General features: G+C 39.3%; 1 protein-coding gene across 4 annotated transcripts in view; it reads left to right on the top strand.

Annotated features, from left to right (window-relative positions):
* The window catches only part of CWC27 (CWC27 spliceosome associated cyclophilin), a 398,702-nt gene that overhangs the window by 205,838 nt on the left and 165,331 nt on the right, over nucleotides 1-27,533 (top strand). For 3 of the 4 annotated variants that reach the window (XM_029576322.1, XM_029576298.1, XM_029576314.1), the window contains exon 13: nucleotides 11,061-11,164. In XM_029576322.1, the coding sequence (XP_029432182.1) occupies nucleotides 11,061-11,164 (104 nt within the window). Of the gene's footprint in view, nucleotides 1-11,060; nucleotides 11,165-16,386; nucleotides 16,442-27,533 lie in introns of those variants that run through there. The other variant, XM_029576304.1, reaches the window with a different exon arrangement.

The following is a 27,533-nucleotide window of genomic DNA, read 5'->3' as shown; positions in this document are numbered from 1 at the left end:
AGTCTATTCCTTTCCAACTGACATCTCAATGGAAGGACGAAGAGGGACGTATTGTGATTATTCAGGGATATCTTTTTGGGAAATTAATCACGTTGGCCTCGATTTATGGCCCTAATAAATATCAACATTCCTTTTTCACCACTTTAGTTGCTAAACTCCTTGATTTTGGTCCACAGTCCTTGATAGTAGCAGGCGACTTTAACTGTCTCCTAGACTCTGCACTAGACAGAAGCTCTAATAGTCCAATTTCGGATATGGGCCCTGATAAAGGTCTGTCTTTTTTGTGTTCTAATTTACATTTAGTGGATGGCTGGAGAGCCCTCCACCCTCTGGAACGGGATTATACCCATTACGCTAGGGCACATTCTACAAAGACCAGAATAGATTATATATTGCTCTCTGAATCTTTGTTTTCGTTGCTAGATAGTTCTGAAATTTGTCCACTAGTGATATCGGATCATTGTCCGGTCAGTTGTGTGATGGGTTCTGCCTCCACTTTACCCTCTCTTTTTCAGTGGAGAATGCCTGAGTGGTTGGCCACAGATAAAGACTTTGCGCAGTTTTTGGAGAAACGGTGGCTACATTATGAAGAATTTAATCAGATTCATAAAGATCAGCCACAGCTCTTCTGGGAGGCGGCGAAAGCTGTTCTTCGAGGAGACATTTTAAAGTATGTCATCCAATACAAACGGAATCAAAACAAACAAATTTTAGATTTGGAATCCAAACTCGCTTATTGTAAAAAGCAGTGGAATACACATAATAATACCTTGTGGCGTGATAGGTTCCGACAAACGCAGAAACTTCTTAATGATTTAATCCACAAAAAAGCGACAGGCAGTATGTTTGCTTTTAAACATCGATTGTTTGAGCATGGCGACAAACCGGGTCGACTATTGGCCCGCTTAACAAAAGCCAAACAGACATCTAAATATATAACTTCAATTAAGCGCTCTGATGGCACTCTGGCAGTCTCCACGCCTGAAATAGGTCAGATATTCCATGATTTTTACAGATCTCTATACTCTGCTGAGGAGCCACATATAGATAACCAGACTAGTTTCTTGGAGAACCTATCCTTACCCCAAATTTCGAGTCAACAACGGGACAGCTTGAATAGACCTATTACCCCCATTGAAATCACTAAGGTAATAGCTGACCTCAAATTACACAAGTCTCCAGGACCGGATGGTATAAATTCATTGTTTTATAAATCAATAGTGACTCATGTTGTCCCTTCTCTCACTGACTTATTTAATCATATGATTTCCCATAATGTCCTCCCTGACACAATGAAGGTGGCAGCTATTACCATTCTTACCCAAACCTGGTCGGGACCCTACAGACCCTGGTTCTTACAGACCAATTTCGCTCCTGAATCAGGATGTAAAAATTTTTGCAAAAATTCTAGCAAATAGACTCAAGTTTATACTACCTGATTTAATTTCACCTGAACAGACCGGGTTTGTACAGGGACGGAGACCGCTTTCTAACATTAGAAGGCTGTTAGTGGCCTTGGATAGCTGTCGACATCAAGACACGCCGGATCCCTTGTTGGTCAGCTTTGACACTGAAAAAGCGTTTGACCGGGTAGCGTGGTCATATTTATTCACTGCCCTACAGAAGTTTGGGATTACTGGCTCCTTTCTTAACGCCATTATGATACTTTATAAAGACCCCAAGGCGTTTATATGCCTTAATAACTCTACTTCATCCATTTTTTCTTTGGGCAGGGGCACCCGACAAGGTTGTCCCCTGTCGCCCCTTCTTTATATTCTCTCTTTAGAGCCCCTTATTCATATGATCAAAGGGTCGGTTGATGTGCCAGGTGTGACTACTGGGAAAATAGAGCAGAAAATGATGCTTTTTGCAGACGACATGTTAATGCTGGTGTCCAATGCTAAGTCCTCTATACCTGCTTTATTGCACATTATCCAGACCTTTGGGTCATTTTCTGGTTTAAAATTGAATCTCACTAAATCTGAAGCATTAGATATTACTGGAACTCTCAAATCTCAGTGGCCTGATTTCCCCCTGCTTTGGGCCTCAGACACTATAAAATATCTGGGGATTAGGATCCATCAAGACCCCTGACATTGGTATTCCTGTAACATTACTCCTCTCCTTCATACTTTTAGGTCTAAGGTAGACAGTTGGAATACATTCCCTCTTTCTCTTTCAGGAAGAATTGCCCTGGTACAAATGATTTTACTTCCTAAACTGTTGTATGTTTTACAAATGCTTCCGGTATTTTTGACAACTAAAGATGTAAAAATGTTACAAAAAATGTTTAGTAGGTTTTATTGGAGAGCGAAGAAGGCGAGGATGCTTTATACTAAATTGATGGTACCTAAACAGGAGGGAGGAATGGGAGTGGCTAACCTTCGTTTTTATAATATGGCCTGTCTGCTCCCTATCTTAAGAGAGTGGCTAGGGTATGGACACAATCCACTTCTTAGCTCGCTGGAGATGGAGTTGCTGCAACTTACAAATTTGGCATTTTTGATACATGCACCAGGCCACTTGATACCTGCTCATATGGGGAATAATATTTTACTTCGGTCAATGAGAAGCTGTTGGCGTTTTTTGAGACAACATTTGCACTTACCATGGCGAGTATCTTACTGTCTTCCATTGACTGGAAACCCGGACTTTCCCGCGGGTTCATGTAGTAGGCTAATCCAACGACCCTGGTTTGGCTCTTCCTGTACTTCATTGACTCCCTTTATGAACTTGCAAACTGCTGTGATATATCCCTTTACTTATTGTTGTCAATATTTACAATTTACAGCAGCTGATTACTTGCCTTATTTACAAATTCGCAGTTACCTTACTAAAATATCTTCTTCATCACCCAGCAGCTTAACTAATGGACCTTTTCAACGTTTTCTTCATTTATGTACCAAGAAAAGTATCTCCATTTCATCTTGTTATCATTTTCTACATGATACCATCTCGTATCGACTAAATGCAACAATAGCTGCACATTGGTCTCTCTGTCTATCTCAACCTATTACAACTTCGGATATAAAGCGGAGCTGGACTTTCCTCAGGACAATCGCAAGAAGTACTTATATGCGTGATCTGCAGTTTCGGATTTTTCATTGCCTTATTATTTGGCCGCGGAAAGCTTTTATGGCTGGAATTTCTAACACTCACCTGCCATAAATGCAATCAACCCAATGCTACTCTTGTACACTGTTTGTGGAGTTGCGCTCACATACATAAGTTTTGGAATTCCATTCTCCAGTGGATTGGAGGAGCTCAATATACTACTGGGACATTGGGAGCATCCTTCTGCATATTGGGGATTCCTAGTAGGCCTGGCGGACTCGCGGGTCTCCATCCTCATCTGCTGCATAAAAGCCGATTAATCACATTACGGGTTATTCTCCGACACTGGATATCATCTACAGATCCGTCACTGAAGGAATGGTTGGATGCCATGTTGGATTTATACCTCCTAGAGCAGAAATCTCTCCCATTACTTTCCAAGAAAAAACAGTTGTTGTTTACTACTATATGGCAACCGTTCTTGAAATCAATGCCACAGAATCTTCGCCAACATGCCGCTCCAAGTAGCAATGACTGAAATCCATGATTTCTGTTTCTTTGGGGATATGGATAACCATGGTCACTGTTTTGGCTTCCTAGAGTTCTTGCAAACTGTCCTAGTATGGTTATGTATGATTTTGTATGGTTCTGTTTCTGTCTTCATGCACGGTATATTGCTATACTTACCCTGTACGATTAAGGTGCTGATGAGGGGACGGGTGGGGGGATGGAAAGGGAGGGGATAAGGGTGGAAACATTACTTTGGGAATTCTAGATTTGGTATGTTGTTCTTCAGCTATCTTTTTGATGGTTGCATTAATGATGGGACACTTGTTGCATACGTCCACCATGCATAGAAAATGACCACTTATGCACACAGTTTGATGTTATTCTTGTATAATTCTTGTTTTCTGAGATATTTGGTTGTATATGAATAAAAAGCATTACAAACAAAAAAAAGGGAGGATGTTAGTCCCACACTGATACAGACATCACCCAAAGAGCTTGCAACACTGGGAGTAAGTCCTTACTGTGAGGTGATTGATTCTCCTCTCCTTTGAGAGTCCCTTCATGATTTGGAGGGTGAAGTAGTAGGCTGCATGCACTTTGGGTTCCTCCTGGAATTTTCCTCTTCAGATCAACAAAGGTTTCTTCCTCAGTCACTTTCCTTAACATTGGGATTATGGCTCAGTGTTCTGCAGTGGTCAAGGGACAAAGAAGATTCCACAGGAATCAATCTGATTTCCTTCTTGACTTGCATTAACATACCTCTTCTCCAGAGGATCTCTGCCACTCTAAATTTTTTAATAAGCTGGCAGAAACTCTGGTCTTCAGTGTCAGCAAAGTAGGTGCAAAAGAGGCTGGAGGTTTGAAAGCGTATTGAAGCAAAGGTAGTTTTCTAAATTATTATTTTTTTTATTGGTCTCATATTTATTATTTTATAATATAGTTTTATGTGGTGTTATTGACAGTACACCACTTGATTGGTCTTAGGACCAAAAGGCTAGATATAAATAATTTTAAATAAATAATAAAGAAAAGAACCCTAAAACATATGTCCTTGGGCTCCTTCAGTTCCTCCAATCTCCAGCTTATTCTCTGGCTATTCTGGTTCATAAACTTTTCCAAAATCTTCAGATGAAGACATGGCAAATGCCTACCTTGTGTCTACTAGTAGCCAGGAAGTTTAGATTTGAAGTAGAGTGTGCAGGCCACCCCAAGATTTGTGGTGTTTTAATTTCTGTATCACTCTGTGGTGGTGGAATCTGCACTGTAGCATGCTTAAGTACATTGTGATCGATCTAACACACTCCCAGGGAAGGAAGGAAGGACTCAAATGATTTATTTATTTATTTATTTATTTATTTATTTAGTCATTTATAGGTCACTTATAAAGAGAATCTCCTGTGGAGCAGGATAAAGTATAACATAAAATTATAAGCAACAAAACATACTTAGATAATGGATTGCATGCATTTGTGGATGTGGTCTTCCAGGGTTCCATTCAGAGTGCCTGGATAGCAGCTCACCAACTCTACTTGGTGCAGAATTTGCATGAATGTGTCCTGAATCTAAAACCTTTGTTGAAATCATTAGACCCAGAACAGGTGGACTTCCAACAAGTAATAGAAGATATAGAGGAATGTGAGAAGCACCTTAGCAATTCTGTACAATAAGGCTTTTGTTGCTGTGGCAAAGAATTCATCTGCTTCTGTAGAGGCCTAAAGTCTCACATGGTTATGAGTGAGTGGCCTCAGAGTGGACCTGCACGATTGTCTCACTGATTTACCTTATACAGGGGACAACTTATTCAATAACAAAGTTAAAGATGGTATCAAACATCAATCCACACTACAGTATTCATCAGCTGCAGCGAGGAACCAACCAGTTCCCACTCAATGCCTGACTTCTCATACAAGCGCCCATTCTTCAAAAGGCATCCCTTCTGCTCTTTTCAGCATCATCAAGCTCCACCTACTCTTCTGCAGCTGACTGCACAAAGTAAACAGAGGAAATGGCTCAGCCTAAGATATGCACCTGTTTTTGACAACTCTGCTTCCTCTGGTTGGGGGAAGGGTTCAGTCCTTCCTTCGGAAGTGGCTCTGGATCACCAAGGACCAATGAATCCTAAAAATTGTGAAGTATTGCTACTGCTGGCATTTCTCTCACTTTCCTCCAGCCCAATGGATTTCAGTCTTCAACTCCATCCCTTTTCAGTCTCCCCAATTGCAACTGGAGGTGAAGTCAGTCCTCCTTCAGAAGGCAGTCAAACCTGTACTTTCCCAGGAATGTAGCCAGAGATTTTTTTTTCCCAGTACTTTATAATACCCAAGAAATCAAGAGGATTGAGGCCTATATTTGTTTGCAAAGACAGAACAAACTTGCTCCAGATGATTCTTCCTTTATTTCAACAAAAGGATTGGTTGTGTGTGCTGGATCTGAAAGATGCTTATGCACACATTCCCATTCATCCCACCCATCAGAAATCCCTCAAGTCTATGGTGAAAAATGCACACGATCTTACAAAGTGCTCTCCTTTGCCCTCTCAGCAGCCCCCAGGGATGTTCACAAAATACCTTATGGTAGTGGCAGCACAGCTTTTTCAGCAAGGAGTCTGCATTTTCCACGAGGGCGGGTATTGGTGAAGCTCCAGCTGGCCCCCATCAGTCAGCCAGCTCTGCCTGCCGACAGTGGGGACCCATAGGGCTTGCCCCACCTCGGCCCAAGGATCCACCTCCTGCGCAACAACTAAATCCATTAGGGTTCATCTCAGTGCAGTTGGCACTATCACCACCATGTATAAGTTAAATCTGTCTGTGTGCAGCCATTAGTTGTCAGATTCATTCAGGTCTTTCTTCAGTTAAAGCTTCCAATCATGCCTGTGTCTTGATAAAATCTCTTTTGACCGCCACGGTATATCAAACTGAAAGTAACCTAATGTGGCATCAATGTCATAGCACACAATAATACAGAAATGCCACCACTCAACCCTTCAATTTTTATTACACCAGTAAAAACAATATAAACCTTAACATGCAATGGGGTCGATTTTAAAAGGAGTGTGTGCCCATCCATGTGTGCGCGGTTCCTGGCGTACACACATGGACATGGCTATTTTATAACACGCACATCGGCGCGAGCATGTTATAAAATACGATATCCACATGCACATGAGCAGCAGATTTTAACATCCACGTGCGTATGTGTGGGCGGTTGGCGTCCTCCACGTGCAGGGGGGGGGGGGGTATTTTCAAAGCCCATGTGCAGCGGTGGGACTAGGGCTTCCCTATACTACCCTTTCCCCTCTCTTCTCCAACCCCTAACCCCTTCTTAACTACTTACTTTTCTGTTGTTAGATTACTTACTGCTCTGCAGGAACAGAAGTAATCTGCATGCGCTGGCCAGCTGCTGGCGCGCGCTTCCCCGGGACAGCAGCCAATAGCGCTGTTCTGGCCCGCCCCTTTTTCAGGACCCGGCACTTCTGCGCATAACGGGGGTTATGCGCATGGCTGGGCCCATTCTAAAATGTGCATGGCGCGCACAAGGCCTGGCCACGCATGTACCCCCTCTTGGTCCTTTGAAAATCGACCCGAATATACACAACGTACATACCCACACCTTCCCACTAAAAACAAACTAATTTGAAAACCCAAACCCAACTAGAATTCTAGTTTCAACGGCCATTTGCCATCTTCATCAGGGGATAGGTGCACAATTACAAAAAAGCATATCCTTCCATAAATATATCTTTAATAGTATGTTTTATTAGACATATCACATTATCTTATACACACTCAGCAGTGTATTCAGATCTGAATGTTCCTTAAACTGCCAATATTCCCATCTCTATGAATAAAAAATAAAAAAGAGGACAAAAGAAAAAGCAATAAGATAATAAAAATTACATAAAAATTACCCCACCATCATTAACAAATTGTCCCATAATTTAAAAAAAAAACCCTAGAATCTGCTGCTAGCGTCTTCTTCTCCCCACCCCAGTACCCCTGTTTTATTGTAACTTTCTTGCAACTTGTTTTTTGTTGAGGTTAATGTTTCTTGTCACACTGTTCATTGTAAACCGATCTGATATGATATATATTTCATGAAGGTCGGTATAAAAAAAAAGTATAAATAAATAAATAAATAGATGTTTGTGTTTTTGTATTAGTCCATTTTTAGTGTGAGGGTGTGGCTATGTTTGTTGTGTATTTTGTGCATTAGGGTTTATATTGTTTTTACTGATGTAATTATTATTTACGAATAAAAATTAAAGGGTTGAGTGGTGGCATCGCTGTATTATTGTGTGAAAGCTCTTTTGAGCCATTAGAATCCTATGAGCTGAAGTACCTGACCTAGAAGATCATATTTTTAGTGGCAGTCACTTCCGCATGAGAACTCGGTGAGCTTCAGACCCTAGTGACTTATCTACCGTATACTAAGTTTTTTCATAATAGGGTGTTTCTGGGTACACATCCTGTTCCTATCTAAGGTAGTGTTGGATTTCTTCCTTAACCAGTCAATTGAACTTTCAGCATTTTTCCCAAGGCCTCATTGTCCACAAATGTGAACTAACTTTGTATAGTCAGGATTGAAAAAGAGCCTTAACCTTCTGTTTGGAGTGGGCTCAAGCCCATAGAAAATCCATCAGCTTTTTATTTTTTTTTGACCCCCAACAAATTCATAAATGCCCATGCCAAGCATACCCTTTCTAATTGGAAAGAAGATTACATCACTTTCTGTTAATGCCTAGGCAGGTCTGATTCTGGATACACATGTCAAGGCTCATAGTTATAGAGTCATGGCAGCATCGATGGCCCACCTGAAATCAACCTCCATGGAAGAGATTTGTAAGGCTGCTGTATAGAGTTCAGTCCACAGATTAACTTCTTAATACTGTTTAGAGAAAGCCTTCCAGTGTAACAGTAGATTTGATCAGTATGCCCTGCAAAGTTTACTTGAAGTTTAGACTTTAACTCCTTTACCCCTAGAACCCATCGTTGTTGTTTCCAGGATAAAAATGAGAAAATGGATTTTTTCACCAAAATACTTTGTTGGCACTGCTTTTCTGAATATAGGAAGAGATTCAGCATCAGTGAGAACTACACATCCTGCTTGTCCTCTTAGAAAGTGAAAGTTGCTTACCTACATAAGAACATAAGAAATTACCATACTGGGTCAGACCAAGGGTCCATCAAGCCCAGCATCCTGTTTCCAACAGTGGCCAATCCAGGCTACAAGTACCTGGCAAGTACCCAAAACCTAAGCATATCCCACGCTACTGATGCTAGTAATGCAGTGGCTATTTTCTAAGTCAGCTTGATTAATAGCAGGTAATGGACTTCTCCTCCAAGAACTTATCCAAACCTTTTTTAAACCCAGCTACACTAACTGCACTAAGCACATCCCCTGGCAACAAATTCCAGAGTTTAATTGTGCGTTGAGTGAAAAAGAATTTTCTCTGATTAGTTTTTAAAGGTGCTACATGCGAACTTCATGAAGTGCCCCCTAGTCCTATTATCTGAAAGAGTAAATAACCCATTCACATTTATCCATTCTAGACCTCTCATGATTTTAAAGACCTCTATCATATCTCCCCTCAGCCATCTCTTCTCCAAGCTGAACAGCCCTAACAGCTTTAGTATTCCCTCATAGGGGAGCAGTTCCATCCCCTTTATCATTTTGGTCGCCCTTCTCTGTACCTTCTCCATCGCAACTATATCTTTCTTGAGATGCAGCGACTAGAATTGCACACAGTATTCAAGGTGCAGTCTCATAATACAGAGGCATTATAACATCCTTCGTTTTATTCACCATTCCCTTCCTAATTCCTAACATTCTGTTTGCTTTTTTGACTGCCACAGCACACTTAGTCAACGATTTCAATGTATTATCCAATATGACGCCTAGATCTCTTTCCTGTAAGAAGTGTTCTCCAAAGACAGCATAATGACAGTCCTCATAGAACTCACTCGCTTTCCCTTGGTATTGGCATCTCTATGTTCTTTGCTGTTTTAAGAAATTAAGGTACCCCAAACAACATCTGTGATTTGAGACAGCATGCACATGCTTAAAGCATGTCAGAAGCTATAGAAGCTTTGGAGTAATATTCAGGCTCCATCGAATGATGTCATCCTCCTATAATGACTTGCATCCTGCAGCCTTCAGAGAGCACTTGTTGCAGCTAAGCAACTTTCACTTTCCTCCCCTGGCTTAAACATCCCTCTGTGTATACATTATAGAAGATTACACATGCTTTTAGCCAGATTAAGGGTGGGCAATTTGACTGAAGCCAATTTACCTGGGTAAATAACAATTTACTCAATTTAATAGCTTTGATAATTGCCTTCAATAGGTAAAATAAACATCCATTTGATGCCACTGTGCCAGATTTTGACAAGCCTTGGGGTACATTACAAACTCTATGCTGATGACATTGAGTTGTTCTTCCCCCTCAAGGATACTTGGGCCTTAACAAAACAGTATTCCTGTTTATTTATCATTCACAGCTGGCTCCGCCATAACAAACGTGCCATAAATGTTGAGAAATCTGGCATTATTGTCCTTTCAGAATTCCCTTCCACCAATTTACCAAATACAATTGAATTTGGCCATCAATTAATTTCAGTCTCAAATACTGTTCACAATCTGGGAGTTATCTTAGATCAATTGCTATTTATGCATATGCAAATAAAAACCATAATACAACTTTCTTTCACCAAGCTTAGGTTATTGCGCCTTCTGAAACCCATTTTAGATCCAGACGATTTTCAGACCACGCTCCATCTGTTATTTTCTAATTTGGATTACTGCAATTCTTTTTGTCGGGCTGCATGCAACTTCAGTTAGACCACTCCAATTCATTCAAAATTCAGCAGCCAGACTATTAACAGGTTATTAAATGAGCATAATATCCCAGTCTTGTTGCCATTATATTGGCTCCTGGTCGCATTGCGTATACGGTATAAAATGCTTGTCATTATCCATAGCCTGTTAAATAATCTTAAAACACCATAGATCTCCTAACCATTAAAACTTTACACTACCTTGTGTAGATTAAGATCTACCAACCAGGGCCTTCTAGATCTTCCCTCATTTAAGTTGGCACACCTTGATGAAACTAGGGAGTGGTATTTCCTTGTGGTCGGCCTATTATTATGGAGCTGTCTTCCGTTTACCTTATGCAGTATCCAAGACTCAAAAACGTTCAAAGGAACTTAAAAGCAAACCTCTTCAAATTGCCATTTGATGGTCACACAACATAGGCATGATCTCTAGAAGTATGATCCTCAAGGACTTGACATCTTTAAAATCAAGGCTTAGCCTCCCCAGTAGGAATCATGATTTTTATGTTTGTTTTTTTACCTTATGTTTTGTATGGTTTTTAAAAACTGTAGGCTATTTTATGTGTATGATGTAATGTCTGTTTTACTATGTGTGCTTTTTTGTAAACTCCTCTGAACTGTAAAAGTGTGCTATAAATACTTTTTAAATAAATTTAATTTCAGACACTGGCACTCTTGGACCAATTTAAATCAAAACTTACTCAGGCAATATCAGAAACTCCAGAAGAAGTATTTTCAGAAAGTGAAGTAGAAGACGACACAGGATGGTAAGACATTTTTGCCTGTATTAATAAATAGGGTCATTGTGGAAGCTGAAGGTTAGTGGTGATTCAAGAACAAAGCTTTGATCATAAACCCCTCTGACCACCCCTGGACTTTACTACTCCTCAGGAAAACAGCAATCAAGTTCAATGATCATACTCTGGCAGGGCCAACTATAGTATGAAGGTTTTTGGAGGATGGCATCTAGTTGTTATGAGGGTTACCCCCTCTCCCCACCTGAATGATACACTCCCACATAACACCTCCTCCTCCTCCCTCCCCCCCCCCCCCCCCCCAATTCTCTGTCTCGTTTGTTCACTTTTTCTGGTTGACAGGCATTCTATGTTTGCCTCTTCCACCAGCTGGCTTCATTTCAGAGGTTTGTGTACACTGTGCTGGCTGGTGTTGTAAGACCTAGAGGCCCTGTGCATTCAGACTGCCAGAATGAACCTAACTGACTCAGTAAGCAGACATGGCATAAATTGCTGCTTTTCTTCTGCCATTCAGAGTGAGTGAGGAGAATATATAGCCAAAACTGGGGGCGCAGTATGCCCCCATGATGCTAGGCTAAGTCTTCCACATAGGAACATGCAGTGCTGTCACCGAGCCATCAGGACGTCACTTCAGTTCTGTAATAGTAGTTAGTCCATAATTATTCATTGAGCAATGTGATAATACTTCATTAGATTTCTTCTTTTAAATATGTCTTGTATCTTTCATGTTTATTTTTCTGTTTTAATATTCATATGCCATTATTTGATGTCTCTAGGTTGTTAGGTTCACAGGAAATGTGACCATATCAATATGAATCTGGAAAAGTTGCTAAAGCAATTTGGCAAACTGTAGAGTAGGAAAACACCTGAACCTGATAGTATTCGCCCCAGTTTTCTGATAGAATTCAAATATCAAACAGTGGACCTGCTACTGATAATCTGTAACCTATCACTGAAATCTGTCACTGTACAGGGAGACTAGAGGGTAGCCAAAGTAATGGGAGTTTTTAAACAGGATTCCAGGGGGTTCTGGAAACAGACCAGTGGACTAGACATTGGTGCTAGGCAAAATGGTAGAAATAATTATCTATATGATCAGTAATTCTGTTTTTGACAAACATAGCCTAAAATGGAAATGCCAGCATGGATTTGGCAAAGGGAAGTCGTGTCTTACTTATCTATTAGAATTCTTTGAAGGTTTGAGGAAGCATGTGGATAAAGAGGAGCTGATCAATATAGTCTATTTGGATTTTCAGAAAGCATTTCAAAAGTCCCTCATAAGAGACTTCTTATGGTTTTAAAAAGAGTCATAGGCTACAATATCTTATTGTGGATTGGTGACTAGTTAAAGGATAGGAAAGAGTAGGACTAAATAGTCAATTTTTCCTGTGCTGTGAAGTGACTAGTGGGATGTACCAAGGATCTGAACTGGACCAGTGTTGTTTAACATATTCATTAGTGATTTGGTAAAGGGAGTAAAGAATGAGGTGATTGAATTTACAGATGCCAGAAAGTTATTCAAAATAGTTAAAACATGAGCAGACTGCGAGGAAATGCATGAGAACCTTGCAAGATTGAGGCATCTAAATTATTATTAATATTCATTTGTTTAGTGCTACCAGGTGTAAGTAATGCTGCACAGAGACATATGAGTCCTTTTAATTTAATCTAGTCAAGACAGACGGTGAAAACGTGAACACAAAACAAAAAAGAGACTGCGTAAAATAGCCCAACTATTATAGGGAGAAATAAACCAGGTGAAATATGGTGGCATTAGCTGAGGAAAGGTAAAATGTAATTGAGAACATCTGCAAGGAGTTTATATGAGAAAAACAGCCAAGGGGTGGGTGATTGTGGGGTACGGTGGGAGGCAGGAGACAAATCTGCACCTGAAAAGTAGCTTCCTGTCTGCACATAGTCACCCTTTCACAGAAAATTGAGTATTTTCCCAGAAATTTGTAATCTAGAAAATATTAAACAGTTACTCAAGCTGAGGCCTCTGTAGAATTGTAGCCTTAGTAAATTCTTATAACAAATTAAAATTAATATGGACAAGTTCAAAGTAATGCACATAAAAAAGGTGTAGAGGAGAGCGTCAATATGATAAAGCGACTGAAATGGCTCAGCTATGAGAAGAGGTTACCTAGTCTAGAGCTCTTTAGCTTGGAAAAGAGGCAGTAAGAAGGGAAATGACAGAAGTTTATAAAATCATGAGTGTGGTGGAATGGATAAAGGACAGTTAATTACCCTTTCAAAAATATTAAAACAAGAGGATACTCCATGAACTAGCAACCAGCAGATTTAAAACAAGTAGTAGAAAGTTCTTTTTCACTCAGCGCACAATTAAGCTGTGGAATCTGTTGCCAGAAGATGTGGTTGAGGGGACTTGCATAGCGGGATTTAAAAGAGATTGGACACGTTCCCGGAGGATAAGTCTAGTATTAGCCAGGTAGAAAAAGAAAGCTGTTACTATCCCTGGTATTGCATAACAGGAAATACATCTATTTTATGAAATCTGCCAGGTACTTGTAACCTGGATTGGCCACTGTTGGGGGCAGGATACTGGGCTTGATGGACCTTGGTCTGACCCAGCATGGCATTTCTTATGTTCTTGTTCATCCTCTTAATTGTAAGATACTATGTGAGAAAAGTTGCACCTGGGATGGGTGGGATGATAAACTGAGCAGATGAAAGAGAAGTATGTGGCAATAATACAACTGTTAGATATAACCTCTTTTTAAGCACCTATTTCCTTTACATAAAAGCTACAAACTACTCCCGCTTAACTTTTTAAAATCTAAACTCTTTAACAAAGACACAATCCTCAGTATTTTATGCTTTTTAAAAAAAACAAAAACAATACATTTCAGCTTCTTATAATTTGCAATATACGCCCAGTTGAAAGCTCATACTCTGTTTCTTCTAGAAGCAGCAGAATAAAGAAAAGCTGGGTCTGTCCAGCAGGCTGAAAGAAATTTATTTATTATTTATTTTTTGGTTTTTATATACCGGAAGTTCCTGTATACAATACATATCACTCCGGTTCACATTTAACAAAGATAACTATCGCCGGGTAGGCGGTTTACATGGAACATATCAAATATAATATAATGAACAGATGAACTATAATACAGTATAATATATTAAGAGACAACTAAGATCAACTTAGAAAACAACTTGGAACTGACTCAATGTGAGCATTACATTATTGTAGTATGACAAGGCTGGAAGTTTGTTCTTCCTGCTTTAGCTCTCTGGGAAAGCTTGAAGGAAGAGCCAAGTCTTGAGTTTCACCTTGAACGTAGTGTGGCACGGTTCAAGGCGGAGGTCCGGTGGTAGTGAGTTCCAGAGTGACGGGCCCGCTGTGGATAGAGCGCGTTTCCTCAGGGTAGATTTTGCAGGTTGGGTGATCATTCTGTTTTGGTATGCCCTTCTGGTTGGTTTGTTAGAAGAGTGTAGTTGCAGCTGGAAAGTTAGGTTGAGGGGGGAGATGTTATGTAGTGCCTTGTGAACCATCATGCAGGTCTTGAACTGGATCCTATATTTGATGGGGAGCCAGTGGAGATGCTGTAGGATTGGGGTGATATGGTCCCTTTTTTGGCATTGGTAAGGATCCTTGCAGTGGCATTCAGAACCATCTGGAGTGGTTTGGTAGTGTATGCTGGAAGGCCCTGCAGGAGTGAATTACAGTAGTCTAATTTAGTTAGAATGATGGCTTGGAGTACTGTGCGGAAATCCCTGTAGAGTAGAAGGGGCTTAAGTTTCTTTAGCACTTGTAGTTTAAAGAAGCATTCTTTTGTGGTGTTATTTATGAATTTATTGAGGCTGAGTTTGTTGTCTAGTAGTACACCCAGATCTCTGACTTGAGGTGCGGTGGAATATCCTGAGGTGTCTGGAGAGTTGTTGGATGTTGGTGGGGCAGGTAGATCTGGTGCTATGATGAGGATTTCCGTTTTTTTTGTGTTTAGCACCAGGTTGAGGCTGGTTAGCAGATCGTTGATGGATGAGAGGCATTTTTTCCAGTAGGACATGGTTTTGTGTATGGTCTCCGTGATAGGGATGAGAATTTGAATGTCATCCGCGTATAAGAAATGGGTGAGCTTGAGGTTAGTAAGTAGATGACAGAGAGGGAGCAGGTAAATGTTGAAAAGGGTGGGTGAGAGTGATGATCCTTGTGGTACCCCCATCTTGACTTGGATGGGGTGAGATTCCTTGTTGTTTATCTTAACTTTGTATGTTCTGTTCTCTAGGAAGGACTTAAACCAGTTGAGAGCTGTTCCAGTGATGCCGATGACTGTTAGTTGTTGTAGTAGGCTAGGGTGGTTCACGGTGTCGAAAGCTGAGGAAAGGTCTAGAAGCACGAGCAGACAAGGTTGGCCTTTTTCGAGATTGAAGATAATGGTGTCTGTTAGTGTGGCTAATAGGGATTCGGTGCTCTTTTTCTTTCGGAATCCATATTGGTTGTTGGTGAGGATATTGTTATCGTCAAGGAAATCAGAGAGTTGTCTGTTGACGATTTTCTCCATAATTTTAGCTAGTATAGGGAGGTATAGGGTACCTATAGTACCCGAATGTAATCCACTTTGAAGTGCTTGAAAGGCAGAATATAAATCAAATAAATATTGTAATAAAAAGTAGTCCTACCAAAAATGCAGATACTCATATAGCTAGGTTTACCTGTCTAGCTACTCAGGGAACCTCAGAGGCTAGAAGCTCAGGCAACCACCATGCCAGAGTTACTGACTAGATTATTAGAGAGCCTTAGAGTTAGACTTGGGAAAGGAGGGGAGCTAGAGGAATCTAAGAGGGGTCTTGTATGCTCATCTACCCAAGATGAAATACAAATGAGAGCGATTAAATCAATCACCCTGGATAAGGAGAGAAGATCATTTAAGTAGTCATGCCATGGCAGCTGGGATATAGCCTTAGCAGGGTGACCACATTAACTGAGTGGACTGGATGGGCCAGTTGATCTTTTTATGCCATCATTTCTTTATTACTATGTAGAGTTCTTAATTGCAACAGTCATGTGCCAGTTTATTTTAATAGCTGCGAAACATCACTTTTTTTTTTAGTCGTGATTTCCATTTTTCCACTGTTTCCTCATAAATATTTACTTTAATATACTTCGTTGTAGTCATGTAGGCATCTGGATCTGGTGAATGCATCTTTCAAATAGTAACCTCTCATCTAGCCCCGTCAACTAATATCAAGCATTTGTCAATTTTTCCTAGTGTTATTAGGTTGCTTTGGAATGCAAGACCTGAGAAATAAACTAGGTGATTTGCAGAACAGAAAAGATACAGAAGTCTTGGTGTTCCAGGAAGAAAAATTACAATTTATGAAAATGTAAAATCATTTTTACTAAATACTCTTTCCTGTTCCCATAAGGTTAAACCATATAAATATTAGATATCGACTGTTTTCTTGCATAGGTCAAAAAGCACTTCTGTTGCTTTAAAGACTACTGCCCCAAATTTGGATCTTGGCAGATTGAGAACTAGAAGCAGACAGTACTTAAGAGTGATGAGAGCAAGCTGGCAGAAAATTGAGTTGGGCCTTGTAGTGTTTTCCTCCTCTGTTAACATTTATTTTCATTTCTTTGGAAAGTGCCCTTGACATGCTGTATGAATGCAGATATACAAATCAGTGTATTGATTGATTAACGTATTAATCAATTCAACCTTGATTCAAATAACATTCTATTTTTTTTTTTGTTCTGGTGCATATTTTTTCTTGTTTGTTTTGGCTCTATTGCTTTGAGATTTACAGATTTATACTGTGTATTTTAGTTAAATATTTTCCCTGCAAACAGTTTGTTCTTTTACTTACCATATGCTTATAAAGTACACATTGAACCTAGAGAATTATCATTCTACAATCCGTATTTCATGACAGATAATGTTAAGCATTCCCTATATTTAAATCTAAATTATAAAAAGTTGAATATAAGCAATAACCGTATGTTGGATAATTGTAAACATATTAACAAGTTTGTTGAAAATAAATATCAATGAGAAATCAAACCAAGCGTAACTAATTTAACCCATTGCTCTGTTAACTGACATGTCAGTGCATGAAACTGAAAACAGACACCTAAACAAAACTGATGCACAGCTTTAGGAAGTTTAAGAATGTTAAATTGAGAATCAGCCTTATGTTTACTTCTGTGCAATAATGTTATATACTTGTACACTAAAACTTGGCAATCACACTAAGGCTGTTTAGCATGCTTTGCACTAAGGCCCTAGTATGCATGCTTAACTAGTCACAGAAGATGGGGTGTTCGCCTTTGCAAATTAGTCTTTAACAGGTGCATGGTAATAGTGTGTTATGCTTTCCTCCATGTGCTATTTAATGTGCTTAAACTTTAATATCCACCTCAGACCAGTTAACATTTTAGCATGCACACTATTTTAAGGATTTAGCTACCAGCATATATTGTGGCTGAAAGATGAAGGCTCATGTACAAGAAATGATGCTGTAAAAGTTTATGCCCGGGCCTTGCCTTACTACACATCTTCCTGCACACCTCTTTGGAAAAGAAAAATACTTCAACAAACACTTTAGACTGTCCTATTCAAGTCCTCATTTATTGACACAATCAAAATTTCTTTTGCAGCAAAAGGTTAACATATAACAAGTTGTTTTCAAGCATTGTTGTACACTTCTCTGTATATAAGACAGAATAGCATGATGATCTCCAATGAATGGCCATTCCACAAGGTCCTATAGAATGACATGATTTTAATGGTCATTACCATCCTAGATAAGGCATATCAATCAAAAGCCCATGTCAGATGTTCTGCGTCTTGAGCTAGAAAAGTGGTCAGGAAAATGAGGGCTACTTTGAGGTCAATAATTTTTTGTTTTAGAGAGCTCTCTTTTAAGACCTTTGAACCTTTCCTGGACTATGCCCTTCTTGGTGTTGCAAGTTCAACCAAGACTGCATATGCAATCCTTCCTACACACACAATATCTTTAGATAACCCACACAGTGCTCCACTGGGGACAAAAGATAGCCTTAGCACCAACACTATAGGGTGCTTTAGAGGTGATCAGTTACCAGTACCTTCTAGAATCAGTCACAAGAGAGAGATTTCCCTCCCTGTTGTGTCAGTAGGATGATGTGCCAAGGCATCATTTGAAGTTACACTTACAACTTGCAGACTCCTGACTTGATGTCATTTATTTATTCATTTGTTTTAAACATTTTATATTGTGCACTCATCCATGTTCTTAAATCAGAGAAAATTCACAATTAAGCTCTGGACTTCATTGCCGGAGGATGTGGTTAAGGCACTTAGCATAGCTGGGTTTAAAAAGCTATGTAGACAAGTTCCTGGAGAAGAAGTCCATAAACTACCGTTAACTAAGTTGACTTAGGGAATAGCCACTACTTATTGCTAGCATTAATAGCATGGGATTTATTTAATGTGCATTTATTTAATGTGCATTAATTACCAAATACTATGACAATTATTAGAAGGCTCAATTAACTATAAATCAAAGGCCTGCTTAAAAAGAAATGCTTTTCAAGACCTTTTATGAATTGTGTGCTGGTCATAATGTGGAGATGTTCAAATAGGGGGTAATTTTCAAAAGGAGTTACACACGTAAATGTAACTACTATTCTAGCAATTTTCAAAAGCCATTTACTCGAGTAAAGTGCCTTAAGTGAGTAAATCCTATGGACAATTCAATGGCTTATACTGTAGCAATTTTCAAAAGCCCATTTACTTGAGTAAAACCCATTTTTACTTGAGCAAATGCTTTTTAAAATCAGGCCGATAGTGGTGTGGGTACTTCCAGAAGGCCATGATGAGCAGATCTTAAGGCACACACAGGGGCATACAGATATAGGATAGAATTAATCCAAGGCATTAAGTTGTTATCTAATAACTTGGGTGTCAGTATGGCAGGCTTATATTTGGTACTTCATTGCACTGGAATAGAGAGAATGGAGAATTGGAGTTATATGGTCTCTAATACTGACTCCAATAAAAATCCTTACAGTGGAATTTTGAGCAATCTGTAATATTCTGAGATCACTTCAGGGAATCCAAGGGAGAATTAATTATGGTAATTCATACAAGTAAGAATAAGGGCCTGAATGGAGATTGCTATTGTTCAACAAAGGCGTTATATATTAAAGCATGCACAGTTGAAAGAAAAGAAAACGGCCTACGCCACGATCTTTATGTGAGTACAAATCAACCATGAAAAAAGTCCCATCACACCAATCTAGCAAACTTATTGGCCAAAATGCAATTTCAGAAAAGAATATTGGACCATCATGTGGTGAACCACTTTCAATGTGCCTTAATCAGGTTCATAGTTGTATAAACATGATGGCAGGGAAAAAAACCATGTGGCCCATCTGTCCAATTAATTTAGCATTCTATTTCTCATTATTTCCTTGCAGTTCCCCTGTATTTATCCCATGCTTTCTTGAATTCAGATATTGTTTTTGTCTCTACCACTTCCACTGGGAGACTGTTCCACACATACACCATCCTCTCTGTAAAGAAATATTTCCAAAGATTACTCCTGAGTCTACCCCCTTTCAACCTCATCTCATGACCCTCATTCTAGAACCTCTTTTCCATTGAAAAAGGCTCACCTCCTGTGCATGGAAACCTTTGAGATTTTGAATGTCTCTATTATATCTCCCATATCTCGCCTTTCCTCTAAGATATACATGTTTAGATCTTTGTCTATCCCCATATGCTTTAGAACAAAGACCACTGACCATTTTAGTAGCCACTCTCTGGATAGACTCCATCCTATTTTTATATCCTTTAGAAGGTGCAGTCTCCAGAACTGTACACAGTATTCCAAATGAGATCTCACCAGGGACCTATACAGGGGCAATCATTGTAATCCAAGGTAAAATCTGCAATTTAAGTAGTATTTTTTTATAATTGCAGCTAAATAGTACTCAGCTCAACCCTGACATGGATCCATGTTTTGATTAGAATGCTATGTTAGGGGATCACCCTTAAGTGTTTTACTTTATGATGGTCCAATATTTTTTTTTTGAAATTGTATTTTGGCCTATAGGCTTTTAGAACTTTATTCATGGTTATAATAATCTTCTTTCTTGAAATTTGTGTGATCTGTTGTTTGGTAATTTGAGCATATGGTTCATTCATTTGGGGGATGGGAGGCTGTGGTTTGATACTGCCTCCAGGATGATCCCATTACCTCTCTGTTCCAGTGCCACGTTACTTTCCTTCTCCATCTCCTCTGCATCTTCTACTGCCTTGACAGATATCTGAGGTGTGTGCTTTTGTGTTTGGTTGTCCCTTTCCTGGAAGTCTCTTCTCGTTATTTTCACTTTTTTCTCTTGGGATTCACATGTCCTTAACATGGACAACCAGCCATATGTGCCAAGCTTATTTTTATACAAGTTTGCAGCAAGAGTTTGGGCCATTAGGAAAAAAGAGGATTACATAGTTCATTTTAGTGCATTTGTGTGAATTTGCATAGTGCTTACTCCCATTTAATGATATAGCATGGAGATTTTATGCATTTGGGGATTACATGCACAGTAATTGCAAGTGTGTACTACTAAGGCTTATTTTTAGTGAATGTGCTAAAACCTTTAGTGCATCACAAGTTGTGATGTTTTAGCCTGCATGTTAAACTTTTTGGGAAGCTCATGCTAAACATATTTTAGCATCAGTTTTAGTGCATAAGCCCCTTAATAAATGATCATTTTTGATTATTTTACAGTTCTTTAATTTTCTTGTGTTTATTTTTTCTTGCTTGTAAACCGTTGTGACAGCAGGTTCCAAACATCGGTAGATAAAAGTTTATAAATAAATAAATAAAATATAGCAAAGAGGCTATTAAAAAAAAGGTTTTTCTTTTTACAGATGATAGTAAGATCTGGAACAAGGTATAAATTGAGTAGAAAAACCAAGGAGTGATTAGTTTGAGGCATGGCCATGCATTTGGCAGCTAAGGTTTAGTGCCTCAGGCTGCATCTTCCTCCTCTGTCAGAAGGAAGACAGACTGTAGTGTCTTGTGTAGTTCAAATTGTGAGTCTGGCTCCTGAAAACAGAAGAGAAGGATGTGGTCTGAGATGCCATTCTCCTCCGTTATTGGCCAGCCAGCAGGTATGGGGGTTGAGGGAGAATGCAAAGGGTAGAAGATATCGATGCCAGAAGGGGAGAAGGGATAGGGGACAAGGGGTGGGTAAGAGGGGGATGGGTGTTGGTTTGTGTGTTTATATAAGGAGATCGATGCCAGGTGTGGGAGAAATATGTGTGTTTTGAGAGAGGGGACCAAGGATGGATGGATGAAGATATTAAAAAAAGAGAGAAATACAGATCAGGAGATGGGGATGCAACAGGGAAGAGGACTGGAGCAATGTAGTCATCGCGTGTTTCTGCCCTTGACATGTTTTAGGCTATTTATGATAATGTGCCACATAAGGGATGGAGCAGGGTCAAAGAGAGACCTGTTGTACCCGCACGCCTTCCCAACCCCCCCTCCCCCCCAGTTGGGTTCCTCCTGCCCTATTCTAGATTCCCCATACATTTTTCTGGATTCTACCTCCCTCCATTCCTTCCCCTGCTGCTCCACTGCACTCCATTCTCTGAACCTTTCCCCTTTATTCCCCCAGCCACCCATCTCTGCTCCTCTATTGCTCTCAAAGATCCCTTCACTTTCTCCTTGCTGCACCCCCAAAAACCCCTCTCCCACTCCCTCCTCCTCCTTTAACCCTGGTCACTAGCTCACCCTAATCCACGTCTGTTCCTGAAATCCTTTTTTCTCACACAAAATCTTCTTTAAAATGAACAAATCACATAGTTTTAATATATAGATGATTGATTATGCACAGCTATGCAGATGTATGAGGATATGCTCTAATTGTAATATACACACACTCACTGTTTTCCAGCATTGAGAAAAAGAATCATAAGAGTCTGAAAGGATTCACATTTTTTGGTTGTAAAGAAGGCTACAAATTATATCTCAATGATCAGGAGGATCAGCTTGGTGGGGGTGTGGCACTTTGTCTGGGAGGGTATAGAATCCAACAGGATAAAGATCATACAAGAGACTAAATGCTCAGTAGAATCTATATGGGTAGAAATCCCATGTGTGTTGGGTAAGAGTATAGTGATAGGAGTATACTAATGTCCACCTAACAAAATGGTCAGACAGATGAGGAAATGCTAAGAGAAATCAGGGAAGCAAATTAATTTGGCAGTGCAATAACAATGGGAGATTTCAATTACCCCAATATTGACTGGGTAAAAGTAACATCACGATTTCCTAGAGACATAAAGTTCCTGGATGTAATAAATGACTGCTTCATGGAGCAATTGGTTCAGGAACCAACCAGAGAGGGAGCTATTTTAAATTTAATTCTTAGTGGAACGCAGGATTTGGTGAGAGAGGTAACGGTGGTGGGGCCACTTGGCAACAGCGATCATAACATGATCAAATTTAAGCTAATAACTGGAAGGGGGGACAATAAGTAAATCTGCAGCTCTAACCCTAAACTTTCAAAAGGGAAACTTTAATAAAATGAGGAAAATAGTTAAAAAAAAAAACAAAAAAAACAAAACTGAAAGGTGCAGCTGCAAAGGTTAAAAGTGTTCAAAAGGCTTGGACATTGTTTAACAATACAATCCTAGAGATGCAGTCCATATATATTCCACCATAAAGAAAGGTGGCAAGAAGGCAAAACGATTACCGTCACAGTTAAAAGGTGAGGTGAAAGAGGCTACTTTAGCCAAAAAAAAACATCCTTCAAAAACTGGAAGAAGGATCCATCTGAATAAAACATAAGCATTGTCAAGTTAAGTGTAAAACATTGATAAGACAGGCGAAGAGAGAATTTGAAATGAAGTTGGCCATAGAGGCAAAAACTCATAATAAAAACTTTTTAAAATATATCTGAAACAAGAAACCTGTGAGGGAGTAGGTTGGACCATTAGATGACCAAGGGGTTAAAGGGGCTCTTAGGGAAGATAAGGCCATTGCAGAAAGACTAAATGAATTCTTTGCTTCCGTGTTTACTGATGAGGATACTGGGGAGATACCAGTTCCGGAGATGGTTTTCAAGGGTGATGAGTCAGACGAACTGAATGAAATCACTGTGAATCTGGAAGATGTAGTAGGCCAGATTGACAAACTAAAGAGTAACAAATCACCTGGACCAGATAGTATGTATCCTAGGGTACTGAAGGAACGCAAAAAAGAAATTTCTGATCTATTAGTTACAATTTGTAAACTTTCATTAAAATCATCCACTGTACCTGAAGACTGGAGGGTGGCTAATGTAACCCCAATATTTAAAAAAGGTTCCAGGGGCGATCCGGGTAACTATAGACCAGTGAGCCTGACTTCAGTGCCGGGAAAAATAGTGGAAACTATTCTCAAGATCAAAATCATAGTGCATATAGAAAGACATGGTTTAATAGAACACAGTCAAAATGGATTTACCCAAGGGATGTCTTGCCTAACAAATCTGCTTCATTTTTTTGAAGGGGGTTAATAAACATGTGGATAAAGGTGAACTGGTAGATGTAGTGTATTTGGATTTTCAGAAGGCGTTTGATAAAGTCCCTCATGAGAGGCTTCTACGAAAACTAAAAAGTCATGGGATAGGAGGCGATGTCCTTTCATGGATTACAAACTATTTAAAAGACAGGAAACAGAGAATATGATTAAATGGTCAATTTTCTCAGTGGAAAAGGGTAAACAGTGGAGTGCCTCAGGGATCTGTACCTGGACCGGTGCTTTTCAATATATATATAAATGATTTGGAAAGTAATACGACGAGTGAGATTATTAAATTTGCGGATGATACAAAATTATTCAGTGTAGTTAAATCACAAGCAGACTGTGATATATTACAGAAGGACCTTGCAAGACTGGAAGATTGGGCATCCAAATGGCAGATGAAATTTAATGTGGACAAGTGCAAGGTGTTGCATATAGGGAAAAATAACCCTTGCTGTAGTTACATGATGTTAGGTTCCATATTAGGAGCTACCACCCAGGAAAAAGACCTAGGCAACATAGTGGATAATACTTTAAAATCGTCGGCTCAGTGTGCTGCAGCAGTCAAAAAAGCAAACAGAATGTTAGGAATTATTAGGAAGGGAATGGTTAATAAAACGGAAAATGTAATAATGCCTCTATATCGCTCCATGGTGAGACCGCACCTTGAATACTATGTACTATTCTGGTCGCCGCATCTCAAAAAAGATATAGTTGCGATGGAGAAGGTACAGAGAAGGGCAACCAAAATGATAAAGGGGATGGAACAGCTTCCCTATGAGGAAAGGCTGAAGAGGTTAGGGCTGTTCAGCTTGGAGAAGAGACGGCTGAGGTGGGATATGATAGAGGTCTTTAAGATAATGAAGAGTCTTAAACGAGCAGGTGTGACTCGGTTTTTTACACTTTTGGATAATAGAAGGACTAGGGGGCATTCCATGAAGTTAGTTAATACTAATCGGAGAAAATTCTTTTTCACTCAGCGCACAATAAAGCTCTGGAATTCGTTGCCAGAGGATGTGGTTAGTGCAGTTAGTGTAGCTGGGTTCAAAAAAGGTTTGGATAAGTTCTTGGAGGAGAAGTCCATTAACGGCTATTAATCAAGTTTACTTAGGGAATAGCCACTGGTATTAATTGCATCAGTAGCAAGGGATCTTCTTAGTGTTTGGGTAATTGCCAGGGTTTTATGGCCTGGTTTGGCCTCTGTTGGAAACAGGATGCTGGGCTTGATGGATCCTTGGTCTGACCCAGCATGGCAATTTTTATGTTCTTAAGGCCACATTCAAAGGTTAAATATTGATACAGCTAATGATTCCTCATGATATTTTAAATGATTTAGGGTGCAGCATGCATTTGTATTTATTTATATAGTTATTATATACAAAGTGCTAGGCAGGTTTAGTTTACAGGTGATACATGCATTAGATGTAGGTACAAGATTTTCTGAATGTGGGACAGAACTTAAGTGGAATTAAAATGAGCATCTCAATACAATCAGTGCTTTACCGTAGTGTCTTTCAGTTTTATTGTGTAAACATATCCTGTTTGAACTTTTACCCAAAGTGTGCACCGTTACTTTCAGAATTCTGTCTAACCCCATGCTGGTAAGTTCAGTATTGGCTCATAGAGAAAATGTGTATATACTGGGTCTCCAATTTATGCAGATATCTCATGCATATGTACCATGGATATCCTGCAAACCCAACTAGCTGTGGGGTCAGTAGGAAATGTTTTAAAACCACCGACGTAAAGTAGTCTTGATCCCGCACTGTAAGGTAATAATTTTATATGCTTTTAAAATTCTTTTAGTATAATTTTTTTATATTGGGGCCTTTGTATTAAAATTAAGGGCCAGATTCACAAAGGCCTAGCTCCCATTTTTGCTTTTTGGGTGAGAAAGAATAGATAAGGCCCTACGAGTCTGAAGGTTGGATTGTTATAAAGTGGATTTCTTGAAACTCAGTTTGACTGGTACAGCAAATACTGTGCAAAAAGTAATTTGGAAGATGTGACTTTATTATAATAAAATTTTATTTATATAATAATGAAGTTTTCCTATTTAACATTCTTTTCTCAGTACATCCCACCCATCAAAAAGCTGGGATTTACTTACATGATTTATAATAATTGTAATGAGTACATTTCATGTGTGTGATATGCATAAATTATTTGCCATTGCCAGATCATTTTGTAGGTCACACTTATTGGGGGTTTTTTGTTTTTAACAAAAAAGCAAAAGCCAGCCAAAATACTGTATTCTACTGTCAGGAAATGTTATCTGGGGTAAAATAATTGCCTCAAAGACATTTTTATGTATCCATGAGTGGCCACACATTGAGGTATAATTTTCATTTTCTGTCAAGATAGAAACCATTACCAATTTGTTATGTTCTCTTTTACTTGGCAAAAGTTTGCTTTGCATTTTTGGCTAGTTGTTAAATTGGCATGGTCACAGCAGACATTTGGGTACTTTTCAACAACATTCTATTTTTTATGCATAAAAAAAATAGAAAGATTCTATTGTAAATACTCTGTATGGTGTGATAATCATTACCAGATTTTACTGTCTAACAAGCCACTTGAAGTATTATTAGCTGCTCTAGAAAAGAGGGAGGAATGGTTATTGAGGGAAGTATGTTTAACACCAACATGTCTGAATCTCTATAAGGCTGCTGCAGGATCATCTGAAATTGTATGGCAGTTCTGTAATAATGATTTTGTTTATCAATTTAGCAGTCTCTACAAAAAAAATCTACCTCATTAGCAGAAGCATCCTTATTGCTGGAATTTTCCAGCTGTGGAATAAATCCTTACTTCAGTCATGAGAGTTACCTATCAGTTTTAGAGCATTTGAGCATGCTATGCATATGAAAAGATATTTATAAGGTCCAAGAAACTGCTCAGAGTCAGGCATTATACAAGTTCAGGTTTTCTGTATTGAGTTTTAGACAAGGCTCTAGTATAGTAGAGAGGTGATGCTGCCAGACTTTGGAAAGACAAACAATTCTAGGAAAAGTTAGCACACCAATGTTTCAAGCTGAAGCAGGTTATTTTGAAAGACACTAACCAATGTGCATTAACACATGCGATAGTTATGTTACCGCATGGTGTGAATGCAAATTTTTTGAAAGGGTGAGATTGGAGAGGGGTTTGGGTGGGGTTAATGAAAATGAGTGGCAATATTGCACCGTGTAATAGCATAACACTGTGTGATATGCCCGAAACGGCGGTAACGCAAGTTGCGATAAAGATTGCAAATTGCATTTCGGGGCGAGTGGAGTGGAGTAGAAAGAGAGAGCCTCACTATAGGAGGGCCAGCTAATAACCCAAGGTGAGGTTTTGATTGTGGTTTAGGGTTTTGGACATGCTGAGTAAGACATACAAACAGCACAGTACACCTCAGTGAAGATTTGATGTCATTTGGAGTGAGGAAAGTCTCCCAAAGATAAGATTTCTACACTGTTCTCTCGCCCTAGCTTGATAGAATCCATCAAGCTAGGGCGAGAGAACATTGTAGCATTTTGATGAATCTAGGGGCAAATTAGACAAGTGCAATTAATCTTTCTTTTTAATGCTTTCCCTCATATTGAATGTCAGAATGAACTGTGAAGAAGGGATCTATGTCTGTTCATCCAGTGACAAAATACCTCCGTAAAGAAGGAACAAACGGTTACAAAGTTTGGCTTGCTAGATGAGAATGGGAATTTTTCGAACAAGCTTGAAAATCAAACAAATCAGTATTTCTGGAAAACAAACCTGCCCAAAAATTCCTAATTGCTTTATTATGGAAAGCAGTCAGAGAATGTGGAATATTGGGGACTACTGCATTCCAAAAGTTCCTCACCGTCCAGTGGTTAGG

Source organism: Rhinatrema bivittatum, chromosome 1 (assembly GCF_901001135.1).
Source record: "Rhinatrema bivittatum chromosome 1, aRhiBiv1.1, whole genome shotgun sequence".
Classification (NCBI taxonomy): domain Eukaryota; kingdom Metazoa; phylum Chordata; class Amphibia; order Gymnophiona; family Rhinatrematidae; genus Rhinatrema; species Rhinatrema bivittatum.
This window is presented reverse-complemented; position numbering and strand designations above follow the sequence as displayed.